The 20,718-nt window shown below is 43.1% G+C and overlaps 1 protein-coding gene across 1 annotated transcript; it reads right to left on the reverse strand.

Annotated features, from left to right (window-relative positions):
• Positions 1 to 15: 15 nt before the first annotated feature.
• Positions 16 to 17,579, reverse strand: LOC124014041. The gene is made up of 7 exons (XM_046328707.1): positions 16,567 to 17,579; positions 6,173 to 6,220; positions 3,393 to 3,481; positions 2,624 to 2,848; positions 2,388 to 2,491; positions 2,173 to 2,258; positions 16 to 624 (listed from the first exon to the last, which is right to left on the reverse strand). The coding sequence occupies exons 3-7, from the start codon at positions 3,438 to 3,440 to the stop codon at positions 440 to 442; spliced, it is 648 nt and encodes a 215-aa protein (XP_046184663.1). The 5' UTR covers positions 3,441 to 3,481; positions 6,173 to 6,220; positions 16,567 to 17,579; the 3' UTR covers positions 16 to 439.
• Between the last annotated feature and the right edge of the window lie 3,139 nt (positions 17,580 to 20,718).

Raw genomic sequence — 20,718 nt, forward strand, 5'->3', positions numbered from 1 at the left:
AACAACAACCCTTTGACACAATTTTCCTGTTATGTTAAGCATTCAAAATGTAAGAGTACTTTGGGTTGTCAGGGAAAATGTTTGGAGTAAAAATATATTTTTTAGGAATGTAGTGACGTAAAAGTAAAAGTTTAATATAAATATTTAAGTAAAGTACAGATTCCCCAAAAACTTCTTAAATAGTGCTTTAAAGTACACACAAACACACACACACACACACACACACACACACACACACACACACACACACACACACACACACACACACACACACACACACACACACACACACACACACACACACACACACACACACACACACACAGGCTTGATATGTCCAAAAAATAATTTAAACCATAAAGTATTTATTGCTGAATTTCAACACATAGTTGGCAAACAGCTATTGCGTGCATGCATTGAAAGGTCCAGGCATCAGGAGTCATGGCGGCAGTTCACAGCTGTTGGTCACGTTCCAGTAGGCAGTCTGTCCGTAGCGGAACGCCCCCTGTCCTGGTGCTGTTACTGTGACTGCAGTCTCCAGCAGGGCCGAGAGAGTGAGGGGCTCACACAGTTCACTGCACTGATCTTTGACCTCAGTGCTCTGGGTCAGATCTAGGGAAGTACCTAGATACAGACACACACACACACACACACACACAAAATATTTACATCGTGATCATCGTAATCATCATCACCAAAATCAATGTCTTGTGCGTGTCATGAAATACCTTCTTTTAAATTTTATTTTTATGATTTAATGAACCCCCCAAATGCACCAACAACCAAGAGAATGAACTAAAGAGAAAAAAAGGAAAAGACAGGAGAAAACAGCAAACAGCAAACAGCAAAATAATGCAAAATAAATAAATAATAATAATACATTTAAAACAAAGGACATCAAGGACAACTGAAATCAGAACAGCAATGCCAACTGTATATGTTTGTGTGCATGTCTGGCACTATTACATGTATGTGTGTGTTCTTGTATGTGTTTATTTGAATGAGAGTGTGTGTATATGCATGTGTACAAACACCTGCACGGCATCAGCCTCAAGCAAACTGGCATTAGTTGTAAAAACACTGCCACTTAGTGTCATTCAAATGTACTTTTATTAGGTTATATTTTGATTTTCTTTCCCTTTGTCTTTTGACCATCATTCTCTCTCTCACACAGCAACTCCACTCCCACTTGTCTCTAATTCCACATACCAACCCTCAGCTTCCCTCCGCCCATCCCATCTATCTCTGCTGGCCACCCACTTCGTGTTTCTACGCAACACATATCTTTCAACTATGCTATGATGTTTAACTTACAATTTCAATCGAATATCTAATCGAATAGAATCTACAGATTGCGTGTTGAAGATAAATACCTTTACTAAGAGTATTAGTATATTAGTAATTGACTGACCCGGTCTCTACAGATCTCCTAACAGTACTATTTCTAGGGTCAATTTTAGATCAATGCTATGCATTTCCAGCCATTCCTGAACCTGAGATCAGAAACAGGCTACCTGAGGGCAACACCAAAATAAATGGTCTATTGGTTCTGTATCCTCACAATAAAATCTGCAGAGCTTCGATGATTTTAGGCCACAAATATTCAACATTTGGTTGGTGGCAAGAATTCTATATAATAATTTGAGTTGAAAAGCACAACATCTTGAATCTTCATTGTTTTATATATCAACTCATACACCCTGTACCATGGAATCGGTACATCAAAAATCTTGCAAAATTTTGCAATCTGTATGGCACAGTTGTCAACATCCTGGTCCACAAATGAAACTGGTATACTTTCCTATTTATGCATTTTTATTCTTCCGCCAAGTTTGATCCTTTATTTTGGGCAGACAGACCAGTTCCCTACCTCCTCCCGCTGCCACCTGCCTCCTCCAGTTTTGGGGTAATGCTGTAATCAATTGGTTTTACTCTTGGATTGAGCAGATCTTCCCGTACAATTCTGATAACTCCATGAAGGACATAACTCTACCATTACAATTTACAATATCATTTAAGAACAAAATACCCTTTTCAAACATCTTTCCCATAAATACAGGTATTTTATCAACCAGCACATTTCAGTTCAGCCATATTTTTTGTAATATTTGTTCTATCTTTTCAGGGGGATGAAATTGAAATTGTAGCCAGCTCTGCAATGCAAGGAAATACCTTCTTTCCAGTTGTCCCTGTCTGAAAACGTTGACCTATCCTCAGAGAACTGCACACAGAGACTCGTTTGCACCCATGATGGAGCTCTGTGGGACCACAAAGTGCTGCCATTCATCAGCATCCCTAACTATACATAGTAATGGAGAGCAATATGATGTTTCAAATGATTTGTGACAACAACTCAAGACCACTCAACTCTTTCCCAGCACACCCACCTGCTGCTCCGCTTGCTGACATCTCTTCCCATCCCAGATGGCAATTTAAGAGGATGTTTCAGAGGAGGAAAACCACTCTGACGACCCCGAATGGCTTCAAGCCTCTGAGGGAACAGCCAATTGATACATTTAAGAGCATTCAATATTCAAGATTTCCACATTACTCTTGGTTTATGATCAGTCAGGCTTGGGGGTTTTGCTCAACATCACATGATTTTTTTTTAATGACTTCTGACCTTGGCGGGGGCGGGGGGGTTGCCTGCCAGGTATTTGGTGGGGCTGTCACCCTCCTTCAGGTTATGGAGGTCAGGCAGGGGGTTGTTGGCTATGAGTAAGGCTGTCCTGTCCAGGTTGGCCTCCGAGGCCTTGAACATGAGCGCCACTCGATTCTTATGGCGGCTAGACTTCCCTTGCCCCTGAACCTCCAGCAGCTTCTGACACTCCATCCTGTCATTAAACGCCTGAGAGAGGGAGAGAGAGAGAGACCGAGAGAGAGAGAGAAAGAAAGAGAGTGGAAATCTAATCTAAGCAAGTATCTAGAAATCTACTTGTTGGTTTTTCATTCATGACTGTTTTTATAGACAACAGAGTTTGCATTGGTTGAATGTCTTATAAAGATGACACAGGTCAGGGTTGGTAACGGTGTGTGGCATTGTGACAGTATGTGTTCTGTGTGTAGTATCAGGGAAACCTTGATCACTGAGGGCCCGCCAATGGCTGTCTCCATTATAGCCAGTTTGGACTCAGACTCCTCCCTAAGAATGTTCCAGATCTCTTTGGAATCAAGGACTGTTACAGACATATTGAAAATATGTCAAACGTCATCGACTTCAACACACAATACTGCTCATTAGTACTGTAGTCTGCCTACTGTAGTCTGCCTACTGTATCAAGGATAGCAGCAATGTAGCAAAACCCAGATACAGATAAAAATGTAATGGTTGGTATTGTGATTCAGAGCATGAACTCGGTCATATATTTGCATTGTTAGAAGGACTCTCTCACCTTTTGCTTTCTGATAGATCTCACGGGCCTTTGGAGCAATAATCTCATCCTTATTCACTGGCTGGAGGAAAGCCTTATTCCCTAAAGCCCTGTAAATCAATGCATGGACAATCTCACTACAGCCAATTCATATTGCAAATAATAAGCATTATAATAACAAAATAAAATCATTTATCAAATAAAACCGTACTTTTTAGCCTGCATGGAGAATTCAAAAACAAGTTGCGACAATGAGAATACTGACATTGTGATTCAGAGGCTTAAGTGAAAGCAGCTCCATCATATTTAGAATGCAACAGTGCATTCTACAGGTCTTTGGTGATGTCATAGTGTACTGTAGAACTGTAATGTAGAACTTTGCATTGTTGCTGAAACACCCCCAAAGTTGTATGTTGTGACATCGAATCAGTAATATGCTATGTTGAAGATACCCAGGTTAGGAGGATTTCTAATATCCCATAAAGCTTTGCGTAAATGTGGAAGATTTCTAAACAAACAGACCAGCGATGCTACTTATCAACTAGAATAAACATGAATCTGTTTAATTTCAAAAGCTCACGCACATGAGTCCTTACCTATTTTGTCTTCAACCTAGCCAATACGGGCTTCACAGGAGGCTGGTGAGGGGAGGATGGCTCATAATACCACAGGTTTGATGTGTTTCATACCATTCCAGCAATTACAATGAGCCTGTCCTCCCCAATTAGGGTACCACCAGCCGCCTGTGAAAAGCTCACCTATGGGTTATGAAATAGGTAACACACTGGGAGCATTGGTGTCTGTTTGCATTTGACTCCTATAAGACCATCAAGGTGAAAGGAAAAGTGTACTTACTGCAGTGCACTAGGCCTAGGGCAACGGGAAAGGTGCAAGGACAACTAGGCCCCATTAAAACCCCATTGATTTGAGGGAAATAGCTTATTACGGAATAATGGCAGGTTTTAAAAGAATGATACGAGTTGTAATTACATAGTATCTCAGCTAATAATCATGTCCACAGAATGACCTCTGGTCAAATCTGTTCCTCTGTAGCATTTGAATGTGGAGGCACTTATTTTTCTTCCTTCGCCCCCTCCTCTTCCTCTCCCAGTTCAACTGCCTTCTCTGGGATGGTCTCCAAGTTCCACTCCATGATCATGTTTCTACTACAATGCTAACCACCATCAACGCCATCGCCCACACCTTTACCTACACCTAACAACACACTAAATGAATAGATACCGGTTGTGCACAACATGTCTTGTCAGACCCGGAGAGTGACATGGTAACACAGGCGACAGAGACGCCGAGCAGAGATAAGATAAACTTCCACAACTTGAAAATCTTATTGAGAACATCATGGAACTCATTCGTCCCACATTACAGAACAGGAACTTTCCCGGTTTAATTAAGATTCTGCCCTCAGTTGACTTCTGTGGTTCTGTGCGGTGTCTGGTACAAGTCCTGCAATAAAATGCCTTTCCTGTTTCCATTATCATGTTATAAAGTACGTGCTGGATTGTGTTGTGTGCTTCTAGGTATAACAGTGATTCAATCTGTTATGAGTGAGGGTATTGTGGAATGACTTGTTTTGATCCCTTGAGCTCTGATAACTTTTATACATAGCAGAGCGGGGTTATATAGGGTTACATGCAGGTGTATAAACCACGGACACAAATATAATAACATACACACAGGAAAACGTAAGATATCAATTCAGTTTAATTGAACATTTATTCAATAAACACTTTAAAAACTGTCCCACTGGAAATGAGCTCCCGTCCAACTCATTTCGATTCCAGGATCTGTAGAGCAGACCCTGTGACACGTACAATATGAACATTCATCCAATTCATTTCCTGTCTGCTTGACTGTAGAGTTGACATGTAGACATGGTGAAGACATTGAGGCATTGATCCCCAGTCATTATAACCGATTTCAAATGGTGCTAGAAGGCTGTAAAGGGCTCTAAACACCAGAGGAAATCAGTCATCCTTTAAAGGGGAGAGAGAGAGAGAGGATTGGCTCCAGTAGACTGATTGACACTACCAGAGGCCCAGTGCTGTTCTCCTGTCCCCAAGAACACTGATTTCAAATGGTGCTAGACACTGGGAACATTAATCTAAACCACCATGTGAAACCAGCCTCTGGGGGAAGACTTTCCCTGCCGGACAATAGGGATGCAGTGGACGCGCAGCAGTAGCAAATGATTTTGGAGGATACTTTGCTTTTTTCTCTTTGGCCGTAATGACAAGTAGAAACTCTGTGTAGCAGTTGTGACATGGATGACAAGTAGACAGACAGTCCACTCATGTGGCTCAGCATTTTTATGACTAACCTTAACCAAAACACCAACACAATAAGTATCAGTATAAAGACATCTGTCAGTACAGAAAGTGATCGTGACAGTGCTTTGCTTTTGCCGGAAGTCATTCTGACAAATGTCGTTGCCATGGTAGCCCAGCTATGAGGACAGCTGACGGGTGACATCCTCCTCCACACTTCAGACACTACCCCTCTTAACAGAAGCGCTGTGAAGAACTGCAGTAACCTCATACAAACAATAGCACATCTTTAGATGCTATTCTCTTCACATCAACATAAAGAAAACATAACACATTACAATATTAGACAGTATAGGACAATGAAACAATTTTGTATGCACAATTCATGACAACAATCATTATCTATCAACACCTGTAAGAAATACGTAACAACTATTTGTTATCTAACCAGTCTACTAGTCTTCTATTCTGGAACTCATCCAGCAAACAGGAGCACAATGTTACTCATCTACCCACCTGACTGTTGTTCTCAAAGCTCAGCAACCGCTCTGCCAACCAAGGGTCCTGCGAAAACACATAGAAACACCACATGACCACAGAGTGTGTGAGAGTGAGTGTGTGTGTGTGTGTGTCTGTGTGTGTTTGGGCAAACACTCCACATCCATGAGTAACCAAACAAACTACTCTCACAGCCACTAAACACTAGTCGTGTTATCCTACCTGTTTTACAGTGCTTGCCTCATAGCCTTCCAATAGCTTCCTTATTGTGTCCTGCTTACTGTACCTGTCCTGCAGGTATCTATGAACACGGTAGGGCACAGGCTGCTGTCCATGTGACAGGGTGACACCACTCTGCACCTCCCCAAACCCTATTTCTATTTACAATGGGGCTAGTGTTGACGATGACATCATGACCACACACACACACACACACACACACACACACACACACACACACACACACACACACACACACACACACACACACACACACACACACACACACACACACACACACACACACACACACACACACACACACACACACACACACACGTGTTTCACGTAGGGCGTGGCAGGCAGCACACACACCTGTGTATCCCACCTGATCTTCATCATATCACATTCAGGTGGAGGAATGTACAGTGAGTGAACAGATCGCAGCAGGGGTGTTCAGTGTCGGAGAAAACGACTGGGACACAAAGAGCTCTGTGCTGTGTGGTTATGAGAACCGGGTCAAAACACTTAAGTAACCATGGCGTCGCCATGACAACACAGCTTAATAGCAGTCGGTCCAGTCAATCACAGGTGTCTGAATGCTGGGTGTTGGATGACCTATAATGGCCATATAGCATAGTGTATGTCAGAGCATGTTGTAAAGAAAGAAAACAGTTGGATGGAACAGTATCATCACCACGTGACACGTTTCTACAATCCTGCCTTTGGACACCAGGGGGCAGCATAACATCTCATAAACCACACAATATGTAGTCACCCACCAGCACCAGTCCATGGCTTGGTAGGGAAGAGGAAAGAGAGAAGCCAACCTCACACCTAACAACAATAACACCCTGTGGGATGAATGAATAAGTAAGAGACGCGTTTCATCTCTACCGCTCTCCTTCTCTCTCACCCCCCCCCCCCCCCTCCCCCCATGTGAAAGGAGCCCTTGTGGAGCGTTGGCCGTTGCGCTCTCCCAGGAAGTGACATGCAGAGACAGAGACTCCCACACACCGGCCCGGCAGGCCCTAGCTGCCGCGGGTGACGGTGATGTCACTCAGGGTTTCAAAAAGATCAAGAAAGAGAGAGAGTGACGGTGGTGTGTTTATATAACAGCCTGGATGGTGGTGGAGGGGGGTGGTGGGGTCATTTTCCTGAAAATGATATGAGATTCCTTTTTCAGGGAGAGGCCGGCCTATTCCTATGCTGGGTAGACTAGCATCTTTCTTTTGTCCAAACTTGTATGGGCACATCTGCCTTACGGAGCACCTATTTCATGAGATTAGACTTAATCTTATACACATCCAAAAAAGTGACAGAAGCTTATTCATTTGTTAGTTTCAGAAAAGCGTGGAACGGTGTGTGCTGCGAGTCGTCAAACACACATAAACGCCTCACACAAGAGGAGGAGACAGACGGAGCTCTGTGGACGTGGGGTGACTGTGAGAGGGTAGACTATGGTCAAGGTGCTTAAGAGGAGGATGAATGATGGAAGGAGATGGGGGATGATGGAGGGTTGACACTGATGGACAGGATGTTCTCATCATTACACAGGAAGAATTACTCACTGCTGGTATGATAATCAGACGACAAGGTTACCCCTCCTGCCGGATATGGCATTAGTTACCTACGGTGTGTGTGTGTGTGTGTGTGTGTGTGTGTGTGTGTGTGTGTGTGTGTGTGTGTGTGTGTGTGTGTGTGTGTGTGTGTGTGTGTGTGTGTGTGTGTGTGTGTGTGTGTGTGTGTGTGTGTGTGTGTGTGTGTGTGTGTGTGTGTGTGTGGATACGTGTGGGAGGGTAAAGGGACTATGAGTCATCAGTCAGAGAATCTTTCCCACCTTCATGACAACACATCTAATATAATGCAAATCAGTCATTTGATAAATGTGAGAAACACTGTTCTGATGGGACTCACTATAGCGGAATAGAGAGGACACACTGCTGAGGTGTTAAAACAGTGAGTCATCCAGAGCTTTATGAGGCCTGATGACTGACTCCTCTCTACGTTCTCCTGTCTTCAACAGGCAGCACGTCAAACTCCTCTATCCCCCTGGGACTACATCATCACTGACCTGAGTGTATCCTTCATTCCTGTAAAGATAGCATCTGAGCCATTATATTTACATAACTGTTCCAGGAACTGTGTAGCGGAATGCAGTGCTGAAGAGGCTCAAAGGAGTGACTGGCATTTCAGTGATTAATAGCTTCTGACTACTGATTAATACTGTAACGACCCAGGGTCAATACCTTCCCTCCTAGTCTTTTCAGAGCCCCTGGAAACTCTCGCTTAAGTCCCTTAATTGGATTCCTGATCAAGAAAGTCAATGGCAAGTCAATGGGAGAAGCTAAAGGAGGAGGTTGCACATTGAAACAGATCTTTCATGATAGAGTAGACAGTCAACATGCACAGGTGTCCATGATGTGAATATTGAATATATAATGTACGTAGGATGTTCCAAAACAAGAGTGCCAACTGAGTAATGATAATGAAGGAGACTGCAGCCCAGTCAAAGCCCCTGTGCTGTACAGTATGTGAACCGTGACAGATAACGCCACACGTTCAGTACAGATGTGGTGATAAGGCATTGAACTGGATGATGGGGCCATTCTCTGAGGGCCATTCCTGGAGTTAACCAATAAAGACCCTCCATTACTGGATAAGTGTCTCTGTCAATATCTCTTTCCAGATGATGCTGTTAAGCCTAGCATGTATCGCTGGGCTCATGTGTGTGTTAATGTACATTAGCGCGTGAGCGCTAGCTGCGCTATGGGTTCATGCATGGGCCATGCAGAGTAATAGGCTGTACTGATGGCAGGTATTAGCCCACTGTGTGGAGCTATGCTAATGGGAGATCAGTCTGATGGAGGGAGAACAGAACATCCATCATGGTTGTGGAGTAAGTGTTTTTTTTTTTATCAAATACTATCTAACAAGCATCTATGCAGTAAGCGAGGAATACAGTACAGTGCCACACACACACACACACACACACACACACACACACACACACACACACACACACACACACACACACACACACACGAAAATGAGCCCACGTCCTAAGACATGATTTAAGAGTTCCTGGCTTTTCAGAACACAAACAAGGCAGGCTGACGTTTCTCCATAACCCTCCAAAGTATTTTTCCACTGTCAGAGAAAAAAAGGACAATAACAAGTGTGTCTCCTCGCTTTCTAGAGAATCTTAAACATCTGGCTTTGTTTGGATCCAGTTCCGGGAACGGGACGAACTTTGGTCCACTTTCTGTGCCACTTTAAGCCGGGAGGACAGGTCTTTCACGGAAACAGATAAACAATCTTAACAGCCTAATTGGAGGAGGGTTAAAAAAATAGCCCTTATTTGTCTGCGGATGAGACTGAAAGGCTCTGGAAATGTGCGAGAGGGAAAAACAGAGGCTCTCTTCACCTCCGGCTCAGGAGCAGGCTGCCAGGAAGCCAGGGGGGGGGGGGGGGTACAGGCAGAGTTAGCCCAAGCCAGGCAGAGGGGGTGTGTTGTGGGGGTTCTGGGTGACCCTCAGAGGGGCTGGATGACGGCAGGGTGAGTCACTAAACCCGGATGAAGGTGGTAGCAGAGATTATGAGGCAGTCAGGGCTGCTGTGATCAGCCTCCTGTTTATCTCCACACCTCCCAACTGACAGTGTGTGTGTTTGTGTGTGTGTATTGCAAGAGAAGGGAAAGGGGGAACCTTCCCCCTCCTTGGAATTAAGACAAAACTCACACATTTTGATAAAGTGGTTCACGTTTACAGTAAACAAATTGTGCTATCGTAATTTGATCACTGTGTTGTCGCAGAGAATTTTGCAGTGCAACAGGAAATGCAAATTGTAGTGTATTCAAGGTTTTAAAAGGCTTGTTAAATTTGTAATTTCCACTTTAAATTGTCAGACTTAATAAAACATTTTTTTTAAATGAATCAACCCCTCCAAAAATGTCCATTAATTACAATTTACATAATAATTCACATTTCCTGTTGCTGCAGGATTATTTTTCATTACATTCTTAGTCTCTGACAAACATCTACCGCAGCAAACTGAGGACTGCTATTTTCTTACTAAAGCGCTAAAATCCATTTGAGATGGGACACATTTGCTTTTAATTTTGACACAGTTCTCTACAGCCCACAAACACTGAGTCACAACAACACTCAAATGTCAGGAAACAGAATGTCTGTCAACATGGTGGCAAATAACAAAAACTCCACACACACACAGACATACATACAGACACACACAGTCCAAAAAAAATGACCGCAGGCGCACTCCCTGTTGGCCCATCGCCAAGGCAACTTCCCAAAAAGAGAGCTCCTTTTTACCGTAAACTCAATTTCCAGGAAACCCCAGCCAGCTTCAACAGCAGCCACGCTATGATTGTACAACATTGTTTATCAAGAGAGAAATATTCAAGTTCAGACATCTGATAGTACTGTGTAGGCGTGTGTTTGAGTGAGTGCGGAATGGTTGATGATTAGGCAAGAACTTTATGTCACGGTCTCCAGAGAAGAATATATAATTTCTCTATCATTGGAAATGCAGATGGAATATGAGCCAACTATTTCTGACCTCCCCCCTCCCTCCCCACCTCCTCTCTCTCAGGTGAATGCCAGCACCATAGCGGTTCTCCTCAAAGGCGCCCAGTGTTTGCTTGCTGGCTCACGGCCAGTCCAAAGCCCTCTGAGTCTGAGCACTTCTCTCTTCCACCTCTAGAATCAACGCCAGTACATCTGAAGAGCATTCCTCGGGCTCCTCTTCTTCCCTATAAATCATTCCTCAGGCTCCTCTTCTTCCCTACAAATCGTTCCTCAGGCATCTCTCCCACGCTACAAATCAACGACTACAGGAAGGTTTTGATCTCTGCCTGCCTCAATATCTAAAGGTTCAATCACTCTGTGTCGCAGTGCCACAAGAGAGAGAGAGAGAGAGAGAGAGAGAGAGAGAGAGAGAGCGAGAGCGAGAGCGAGAGAGAGAGCGAGAGAGCTAGAGAGAGAGAGAGAGAGAGAGAGAGAGAGAGAGAGAGAGAGAGAGCTAGAGAGAGAGAGAGAGAGAGAGCTAGAGAGAGCGAGAGAGAGAGAGAGAGAGCTAGAGAGAGCTAGAGAGAGAGAGAGAGAGAAACGCTCGTCTTCTTCTTCCGACGAGGAGTAAGAGTTATCGGACCAACTTGCAGCGTAGTAAGTGTTCATAGCTTTTAATATGTAAAACTGAACACTACAAAATACAAAATAACAAAGTGAAAGAACAAACTTATTATTATTATTATTAACAAACGAAAATCGAAACAAACGAAACAGTCCCGTGTGGCACAAACACTAACACAGAAAATAAATCACCCACAACTCAAGAGTGAAAGACAGGCTACCTAAGTATGGTTCTCAATCAGGGACAACGATTGACAGCTGCCTCTGATTGAGAACCATACCAGGCCAAACACATAAATACCAAATAATAGAAAAACTAACATAGACAACCCACCAAACTCACGCCCTGGCCATACTAAAACAAAGACATAACAAAAGAACTAAGGTCAGAACGTGACAGAGAGAGAGAGAGAGAGAGAGAGAGAGAGAGAGAGAGAGAGAGAGAGAGAGAGAGAGAGAGAGAGAGAGAGAGAGAGAGAGAGAGAGAGAGAGAGAGAGAGAGAGAGAGAGAGAGAGAGAGAGAGAGAGCCATAGGTGACACTAGCCATAAGTGTAAGAATATCCACATCCCAGAATGTTATTTTGCCAGCGTATATGTACGTGGCTCCCAGCATATGATAAGCTTTGTCACAATATCATCTTTATCTGATTATTCAGTTTTTAGTGCACTATAAGTACTATATAGGGCCCCTCCTCTAACGGCCATTAGAGTACACAGGTAGTGTGACGCAGGTAATCTCAGCAAAAAAACATCCTCTCACTGTCAACTGCATTTATTGCAATTTATTGCCCTGGCCACATCTGCAGTTCTCATGCCTCCTTGCAGCATGCCTAAGGCATGTTCACGCAGATGAGCAGGGACCCTGGGCATCTTTCTTTTGGTGTTTTTCAGTCAGTAGAAAGGTCTCTTTAGTGTCCTAAGTTTTCATAACTGTGACCTTAATTGCCTACCGTCCGTAAGCTGTTAGTGTCTTAACGACCGTTCCACAGGTGAATGTTCATTAATTGTTTATGGTTCATTGAACGAGCACAGGAAACAGTGTTTAAACCCTTTACAATGAAGATCTGTGATCTATTTGGATTTTTACGAATTATCTTTGAAAGACAGGGTCCTGAGTTTAGTTAAACTTTGCTGAGTTTAGTACATGAAGCACAGGTACACGGCAGCACAACCTGGTGGTGTCATAAATGTACACACATGCTTTTCCGGGACTATAGTCATTTATCCCCGCTGTTTACCTTGTCAGAAACATTTGTTCCTGGGAATAACTATCACATTGCTTGTATTGATCACCACCTCTTGTGTTTACAGTGTGCTGTCTGATCAGAGAGGGAATAAGGAAAGAGGAAGCCTACTCTAAGACATGCAAACCCCCTCTTGGCAGCGAGCCAGAAGGAGAGGAGACACTCCATCATGCTCAGTGTCATGTAGAACATCACGCCGGCTTCCTCATATCATAGAAGGACATAGATTCTCTAAGTATACAATAACGTATGTCATCAGCTGTGATGACGTCATCCGACTACCATAGAAGAGTGTGTCACCACTTTGAGGAGGATAACAGTTTGGAAATATTACAGCCCATATCTATTTCCAGACTTGAGGGTATGTTCTGGAACAAAAGGCCAGAAGCACTGAGCTCCAGTCTCCCTCACAGGAATTGTCCTCAACATTCTGCAGTTGCTAAGTGACCCCTGACCCTGTTGTTGCCAAGGGAACAATGATGCTAATAGGAGCTCTGACAGCGTGATAGCTACGGAGGGGTGTGTGTGTGGGTCGGGTGTGTCTATGGAACAGGCTGGCCTGGTTTCCCGCAACACTCAGGGCCTGATGTGTAGACACCCTTGGGGCCAGCCAAACAGTGATCTCTCTCTCTCTCTCTCTCTCTCTCTCTCTCTCTCTCTCTCTCTCTCTCTCTCTCTCTCTCTCTCTCTCTCTCTCTCTCTCTCTCTCTCTCTCTCTCTCTCTCTCTCTCTCTCTCTCTCTCTCTCTCTCTCTCTCTCTCTCTCTCTCTCTCTCTCTCTCTCTCTCTCTCTCTCTCTCTCTCTCTCTCTCTCTCTCTCTCTCTCTCTCTCTCTCTCTCTCTCTCTCTCTCTCTCTCTCTCTCTCTCTCTCTCTCTCTCTCTCTCTCTCTCTCTCTCTCTCTCTCTCTCTCTCTCTCTCTCTCTCTCTCTCTCTCTCTCTCTCTCTCTCTCTCTCTCTCTCTCTCTCTCTCTCTCTCAGGGCTGCAGTGTGTGTTCCTGGGCGCAGCGTGATGCCAAACACTCCACTACAGGAAGCTGGAGAGGAGCCCAGCCAAGCCAGGAGGACTGGGAATACCAGGAGAAATGGGAATAGCCACAGGCTTGGGCACACCACAGGGCTTTTGACAAGAACAGTAGAGACACTAACCAAACAGCGAAGAGGAAGTTTAAACATCCACATATTATCCACAGATTATTGTCAATCCCACCTTTCAGTCCCCAAGTGTTAGCTATTCCTTAAAGAGCATAATCCCTCAAAGTACTGTGGGCGATTGTTGGTCAAGTGGGGCAATTCCAATGTAGCCCCAATTTAGTCTGTCTGTGATAACAAAATGATAGGCCTGTTTCCATGGTGATGTAGGAACAGTGGAGGGTTCCACTCGAGTGACCACGTCTCATATCTTTGTACACACTTGGCATTGTGGGAAACACACACACACACACACAACACACACTACCAATGCAAACACAAAACACACCCACACAAACATCTCTTAAATCAACTCATGTACACATTACACATACGTAAACAACCATGCCATTGACCCTGACTTGTCTACCAACCCTGAAGTGGAGACCCAAGCTGACCTGACTTAATTTGGGCCACTCCAGAGGGTCACAAAGACAACTCCAGCCCCCTCAGCCCCCATACATCCAGAGCCATGAGAACAGGAGCTGCATTTTCAATTAGAGAGACATGCTCTATGGCCATGATTACACCCCACAAACACAATGCTAAGTCTGACCAGCAGAGATAAGAGTGTGTGTGTATGTGTATATGTATATGTATATGTATATGTATGTGTATATGTATATGTATGTGTATATGTATGTGTATATGTATGTGTATATGTATATGTATATGTATATGTATGTGTATATGTATATGTATATGTATATGTATATGTATGTGTATATGTATATGTATATGTATGTGTATATGTATGTGTATGTGTATATGTATATGTATATGTATGTGTATATGTATATGTATATGTATATGTATGTGTATATGTATATGTATATGTATGTGTATATGTATATGTATATGTATATGTATATGTATATGTATGTGTATATGTATATGTATATGTATATGTATGTGTATATGTATGTGTATATGTATATGTATATGTATATGTATATGTATATGTATGTGTATATGTATATGTATATGTATATGTATATGTATGTGTATATGTATATGTATATGTATATGTATATGTATGTGTATATGTATATGTATATGTATGTGTATATGTATATGTATATGTATGTGTATATGTATATGTATGTGTATATGTATATGTATGTGTATATGTATGTGTATATGTATATGTATATGTATGTGTATATGTATGTGTATATGTATGTGTATATGTATATGTATATGTATATGTATATGTATATGTATATGTATATGTATGTGTATATATATATGTATATGTATGTGTATATATATATGTATATGTATGTGTATATGTATATGTATGTGTATATATATATGTATATGTATGTGTATATGTATATGTATATGTATGTGTATATGTATATGTATATGTATATGTATATGTATATGTATGTGTATATGTATATGTATATGTATGTGTATATGTATATGTATATGTATATGTATATGTATATATATATATATATGCATATATATATATATGTGTGTGTGTGTGTTGTGTCACCTGAGAGACTAGCAGGCTTTAAGCTCCCCTGGCCTCCCTCGTGCAGTGAATCAGCCATACTGACAGAATGAGGCCTTTGTATTACAGCAGACAGACACACACACAGTAGGACAATCCAGGTGTGTTCCTCTATCATCTGAAGGACAGGGAGAAGGAAGTAGCCCCTACCTGAATTAGTCCAATATAAATCCCAAACTTTGCCATGCCCTTACCTTGTATGTAACAGTGTTGCTTGTGAAGATAAAGGTTTACGAGTGTGTGGGCGTTGCGGCGGGTGTTAGGTCAAGGTACAGTGGTGCGTGCCACACCCACCCCTCCCAGCCATTCACACGCTGATTTCAATAATATACGGAGGCGTGGGGAGGAGCCTCGCAAAAACTCAAAACAAGCTGAGTCAACAGCTAGGTGTAGGTGTAGGTGTAGGTGTGTGTGTGTGTGTGTGTGTGTGTGTGTGTGTGTGTGTGTGTGTGTGTGTGTGTGTGTGTGTGTGTGTGTGTGTGTGTGTGTGTGTGTGTGTGTGTGTGTGTGTGTGTGTGTGTGTGTGTGTGTGTGTGTGTGTGTGTGTGTGTGAGTTTGGTCTCAGAAACCAGAATGTCTTGTCCATTCCAATGTCCCTTGGAGTCCCTTTCTAATTGATATGGGCTCCTAACTGAGTTGACCCATTCACAACCGTACAGTAGGTAGGTTAACTCCCTCTGTCGCCTCTCGTATTCCACAGCAATCAGAGGAGGAGATATAATGAAGATATAATACCTCTGTCATTAGCAGCAAATAGACAGACTACATCATAGTTCCTTACTAATGACTAAGCACAGAGCTGCACCATATCATCACTAACCTAGCCAAAGGGTAACCTAAAGCCAAGCTCTGGCAGTATGTGAACAATGAGTTCTGAGAATAAGCGGCAGCATTTGAGTAATCACACGATTGAATAATCACACAGTCAACTTATTAAGATCAAGATCTGAATCTCCTCTGAATCTGTTCTGACTTGCAGTAATATGTTCCAATATGACTCCAAGTCCTTGAAAACGAAAACACACTAACAAACTCCTGTTATATATTATAAACACAGAAAATGAAAATAGAAAAAGTAACCTACTGTTGCTGTGAGACTGTCAGCCACCTGCTCTCTTCACATCCTGTGTCCATTCTGAGAAAGAGGGATAGACAGAGAGAGAGAGAAGGAGAGGGAAAAAGAGCGAGGGAAAGAGACAGAAGGAGAGAGTAGAAATAGAGAGATAATGGGAGAGAAAGGGGAGAGAGACTGAGTGAGAGAGAACAGACAAAGAGAGAGAGAAAGAGAGAGAGAGAAAAACAGAGTAAGTTCCAGTGAGCTCCAGAGGGGGGGGGGGGGTCCCTGCCTGTCTCTCTTCCCCGGCGGAGTCCCTCTAAGTCCCTGAGGCTGTGCTGGAGCTCTCCACTCAGCTGGTAAGTGTGTCTGTGGCGAGAGAGTGCAAGAGAGAGAGAGAGAGAGCGTGTGTGAAAGAGAAAGCGTGCACACTGCTCAGTCATACAGATCACGACCGGTCAAGTCATTCCTGCTCAGTGAGTCAACAGGCAGTGAGCCTCTCTCTCTCTTTCTTCCTCTCCCCCTCTTCCACTTATCCTCTTTTCTCTCCAATTCCTTCTTTCTCTACCACTCTCCAAAACACTCTCTAAGATTCTCCCTTTACTCCTCTCTCTATATAGATTGGTTGACTTCCTCAGTTGCAGTTCTTCTAACACACATTAGTCAGTACTGTTTCTGAGTGAAAACATCCTCTGACTGCCATTTGTAATGGTTAGTGTGACTGTTGTGTTGGGATTGTGGTTGTGGTTATGATGGGCTGCCATTGTGTTGGAAAGCTGGGAGGGTAGAAGGGGGCAATGGAACCCTCAGTCTACAATCAAAAACATCTTATTGAAAGGATTTAACAGATTAAACTAAATGTTTTGGCTGGCCTTCAAAGGTTGTAATCATGGTGAGAGAGGGAGATATCGAGAGAGAGACTAGATGTTAAACACCATTTCACTGGAATGGAAACACATGGAGGCACTACGTTTACATTAGAGGTCGACCAATTAATCGGAATGGCCGATTAATTAGGGCCGATTTCAAGTTTTTTTGGACGCCGATTTGGCCGATTTATTTTACACCTTTATTTAACGAGGAAAGTCAGTTAAGAACACATTCTTATTGTCAATGATGGCCTAGGAACAATGGGTTAACTGCCTTGCTCAGGGGCAGAACGACAGATTTTTACCTTGTCAGCTCGGGGGATTCAATCTTGCAACCTTACGGTTACTAGTCCAACAATCTAACCACCTGCCTCTCGTGGAGACTGCCTGTTACGCGAATGCAGTAAGAAGCCAAGGTAAGTTGCTAGCTAGCATTAAACTTATCTTATAAAAAACAATCAATCAATCAATCATAATCACTAGTTAACTACACATGGTTGAGGATATTACTTATTAGTTTATCTAGCGTGTCCTGCGTTGCATATAATCGATGCGATGTGCATTCGCAAAAAAGAACTGTTGTTGCTCCAACGTGTCTCCAACCATAAACATCAATGCCTTTCTTAAAATCAATACACAGAAGTAAATATTTTTAAACCTGCATATTTAGCTAAAATAAATCCAGGTATTAGGCAATATTAACCAGGTGAAATTGTGTCACTACTCTTGCGTTCATTGCACGCAGAGTCAGGGTATATGCAACAGTTTGGGCCGCCTGGCTCATTGCGAACTAATTTGCCAGAATCTTATGTAATTATGACATAACATTGAAGGTTGTGCAATGTAACAGGAATATTTAGACTTAGCAATGCCACCCGTTAGACGAAATACGGAACGGTTCCGTATTTCACTGATGGAATAAACGTTTTGTTTTCGAGATGATCGTTTCCGGATTCGACCATATTAATGACGTAAGGCTCGTATTTCTGTGTGTAATTATGTTATAATTAAGTCTATGATTTGATAGAGCAGTCTGTCTGAGCGATGGTAGGCCCCAGCAGGCTCGTAAGCATTCATTCAAACAGCACTTTCGTGCGTTTTACCAGCAGCTCTTCGCTGTGCTTCAAGCATTGAGCTGTTTATGATTTCGAGCCTATCAACTCCCGGGATTAGGCTGGTGTAACCGATTTGAAATGGCTAACTAGTTAGTGGGGTGCGCGCTAATAGCGTTTCAAACGTCGCTCTGAGACTTGGAGTAGTTGTTCCCCTTACTCTGCATGGGTAACGCTGCTTCGAGGGTGGCTGTTGTCGATGTGTTCCTGGTTCGAGCCCAGGTAGGAGCAAGGAGAGGGACGGAAGCTATACGGTTACACTGGCAATAATAAAGTGCCTATAAGGACATCCAATAGTCAAAGGTATATGAAATACAAATCGTATGGAGTGAAATAGTCCTATAATTCCTATAATAACTACAACCTAAAACTTCTATCTGGGAATATTGAAGACTCATGTTGAAAGGAACCACCTTTCATATGTTCTCAAGTTCTGAGCAAGGAACTGAAACGTTAGCTTTCTTACATAGCACATAGCACTTTTACTTTCTTCTCCAACACTTTGTTTTTGCATTATTTAAACCAAATTTAACATGTTTCATGATTTATTTGAGGCTAAATTGATTTTATTGATATATTATATTAAGTTAAAATAAGTGTTCATTCAGTATTGTTGTAATTGTCATTATTACAAATGCATTTTAAAAATTGGCCGATTAATCGGTTTCTGCTTTTTTTGGGGGTCCTCCAATAATCGGTATCGGTGTTGAAAAATCATCGGTCGACCTCTAGTCTACACGCACACACAGAAACACACCAGTGGAATGCTAGGAAGTTGCCTGTGGTCCTTTCTCGTGGAGTATGCATGGTGTGTGGCCTGCGGTGTGTGCGTGTGTTGAGGGGTACCTCTGTTTCCCAGCAAAATAAATTAACCCTCACTGGTGGATTCCTCATTCCTGACTCACTTCACACACTGTGCCGGAACACCAGTCACACACACACACACACACACACACACACACACACACACACACACACACACACACACACACACACACACACACACACACACACACACACACACACACACACACACACACACACACACACACACACACACACACACACACACACACACACACACAGTCTTGTACAACTAACCTTGTGGGGACACAAAATTCAGTCCCATTTACAATCCTATTTTCCCTTACTCTAACCATTACCCTAACCCCAACCTTACCCCTAAACCTAACCCTAACCCTAAATCCAACCCTAACCCCAAAAAGACCCTAAAACGAATTCTAACCCTAACACTAATTCTAACCTTAACCCTAAACCCCCTAGAAATAGCATTTGAACTTTACTATTCTTGTGGAGACTTCTGGTCCCCAAAGTATAGTTAAACATGTCCACATCCATGAACACGTAAGTGTCTGCATTTATGGTTCCATGACTGGACTATGAGTCACTGAGGTTTTCACTCTTGATGTTCTTCATCAGGTGCCAGCAGCCAGCACTGTCTGTGTGTGTGTTTCAGTGTGTGTGTGTGTGTATGTGCCACCACAACCCCATAACAGCCCCTGTCTTCCAGTCCATAACCCTTCACCTAGTTCTGCACCTCATCCCAAGTCACCCGATACTCTGACCCTGTCCCTCTCACTTCCCACAACCCCCAGCAGCTATCTGCCTAATACCACCTCCTTCCTCCACCTGCTTCAATCTATCCCTCCCTCCATTTAATCATTCCCTCCATTCATCTGTCAAAAACAGCATCATCATACAGCACATCCTAGAACTAATAGTTGGGTATGTATGTGAGGCAGAGTCGTAGTGAAAGAAGTGATGTGGTGTGTATGGCCAGTCCAAAACACACACACACACACACACACACACACACACACACACACACACACACACACACACACACACACACACACACACACACACACACACACACACACACACACACACACACACACACACACACACACACACACACACACACACACACACCAGAGCGCCCAAGACTGACTTAGAAATTGGACATCTGTCCATCTCCTAACGACGCTGGGAAATGCCTTCAAAATTGTCCACTAGGGGCAAGAGTGAGCGCTATTACCATCAAGTTGGCTTGGGTTTTGGTAGAGCGTTGCAAATGGCGTTGGTTAATGACTGTAATCCCATGACTCGGGAAATCGAGGTCAAGTAGGCTCAGTAGCGGTGAGTGGGTAAAATCACTTGGGAAGCCAAGCCAGAAGAAA

The sequence above is a fragment of the Oncorhynchus gorbuscha genome, linkage group LG25 (genome assembly GCF_021184085.1).
Source record: "Oncorhynchus gorbuscha isolate QuinsamMale2020 ecotype Even-year linkage group LG25, OgorEven_v1.0, whole genome shotgun sequence".
Taxonomy (NCBI): Eukaryota; Metazoa; Chordata; class Actinopteri; order Salmoniformes; family Salmonidae; genus Oncorhynchus; species Oncorhynchus gorbuscha.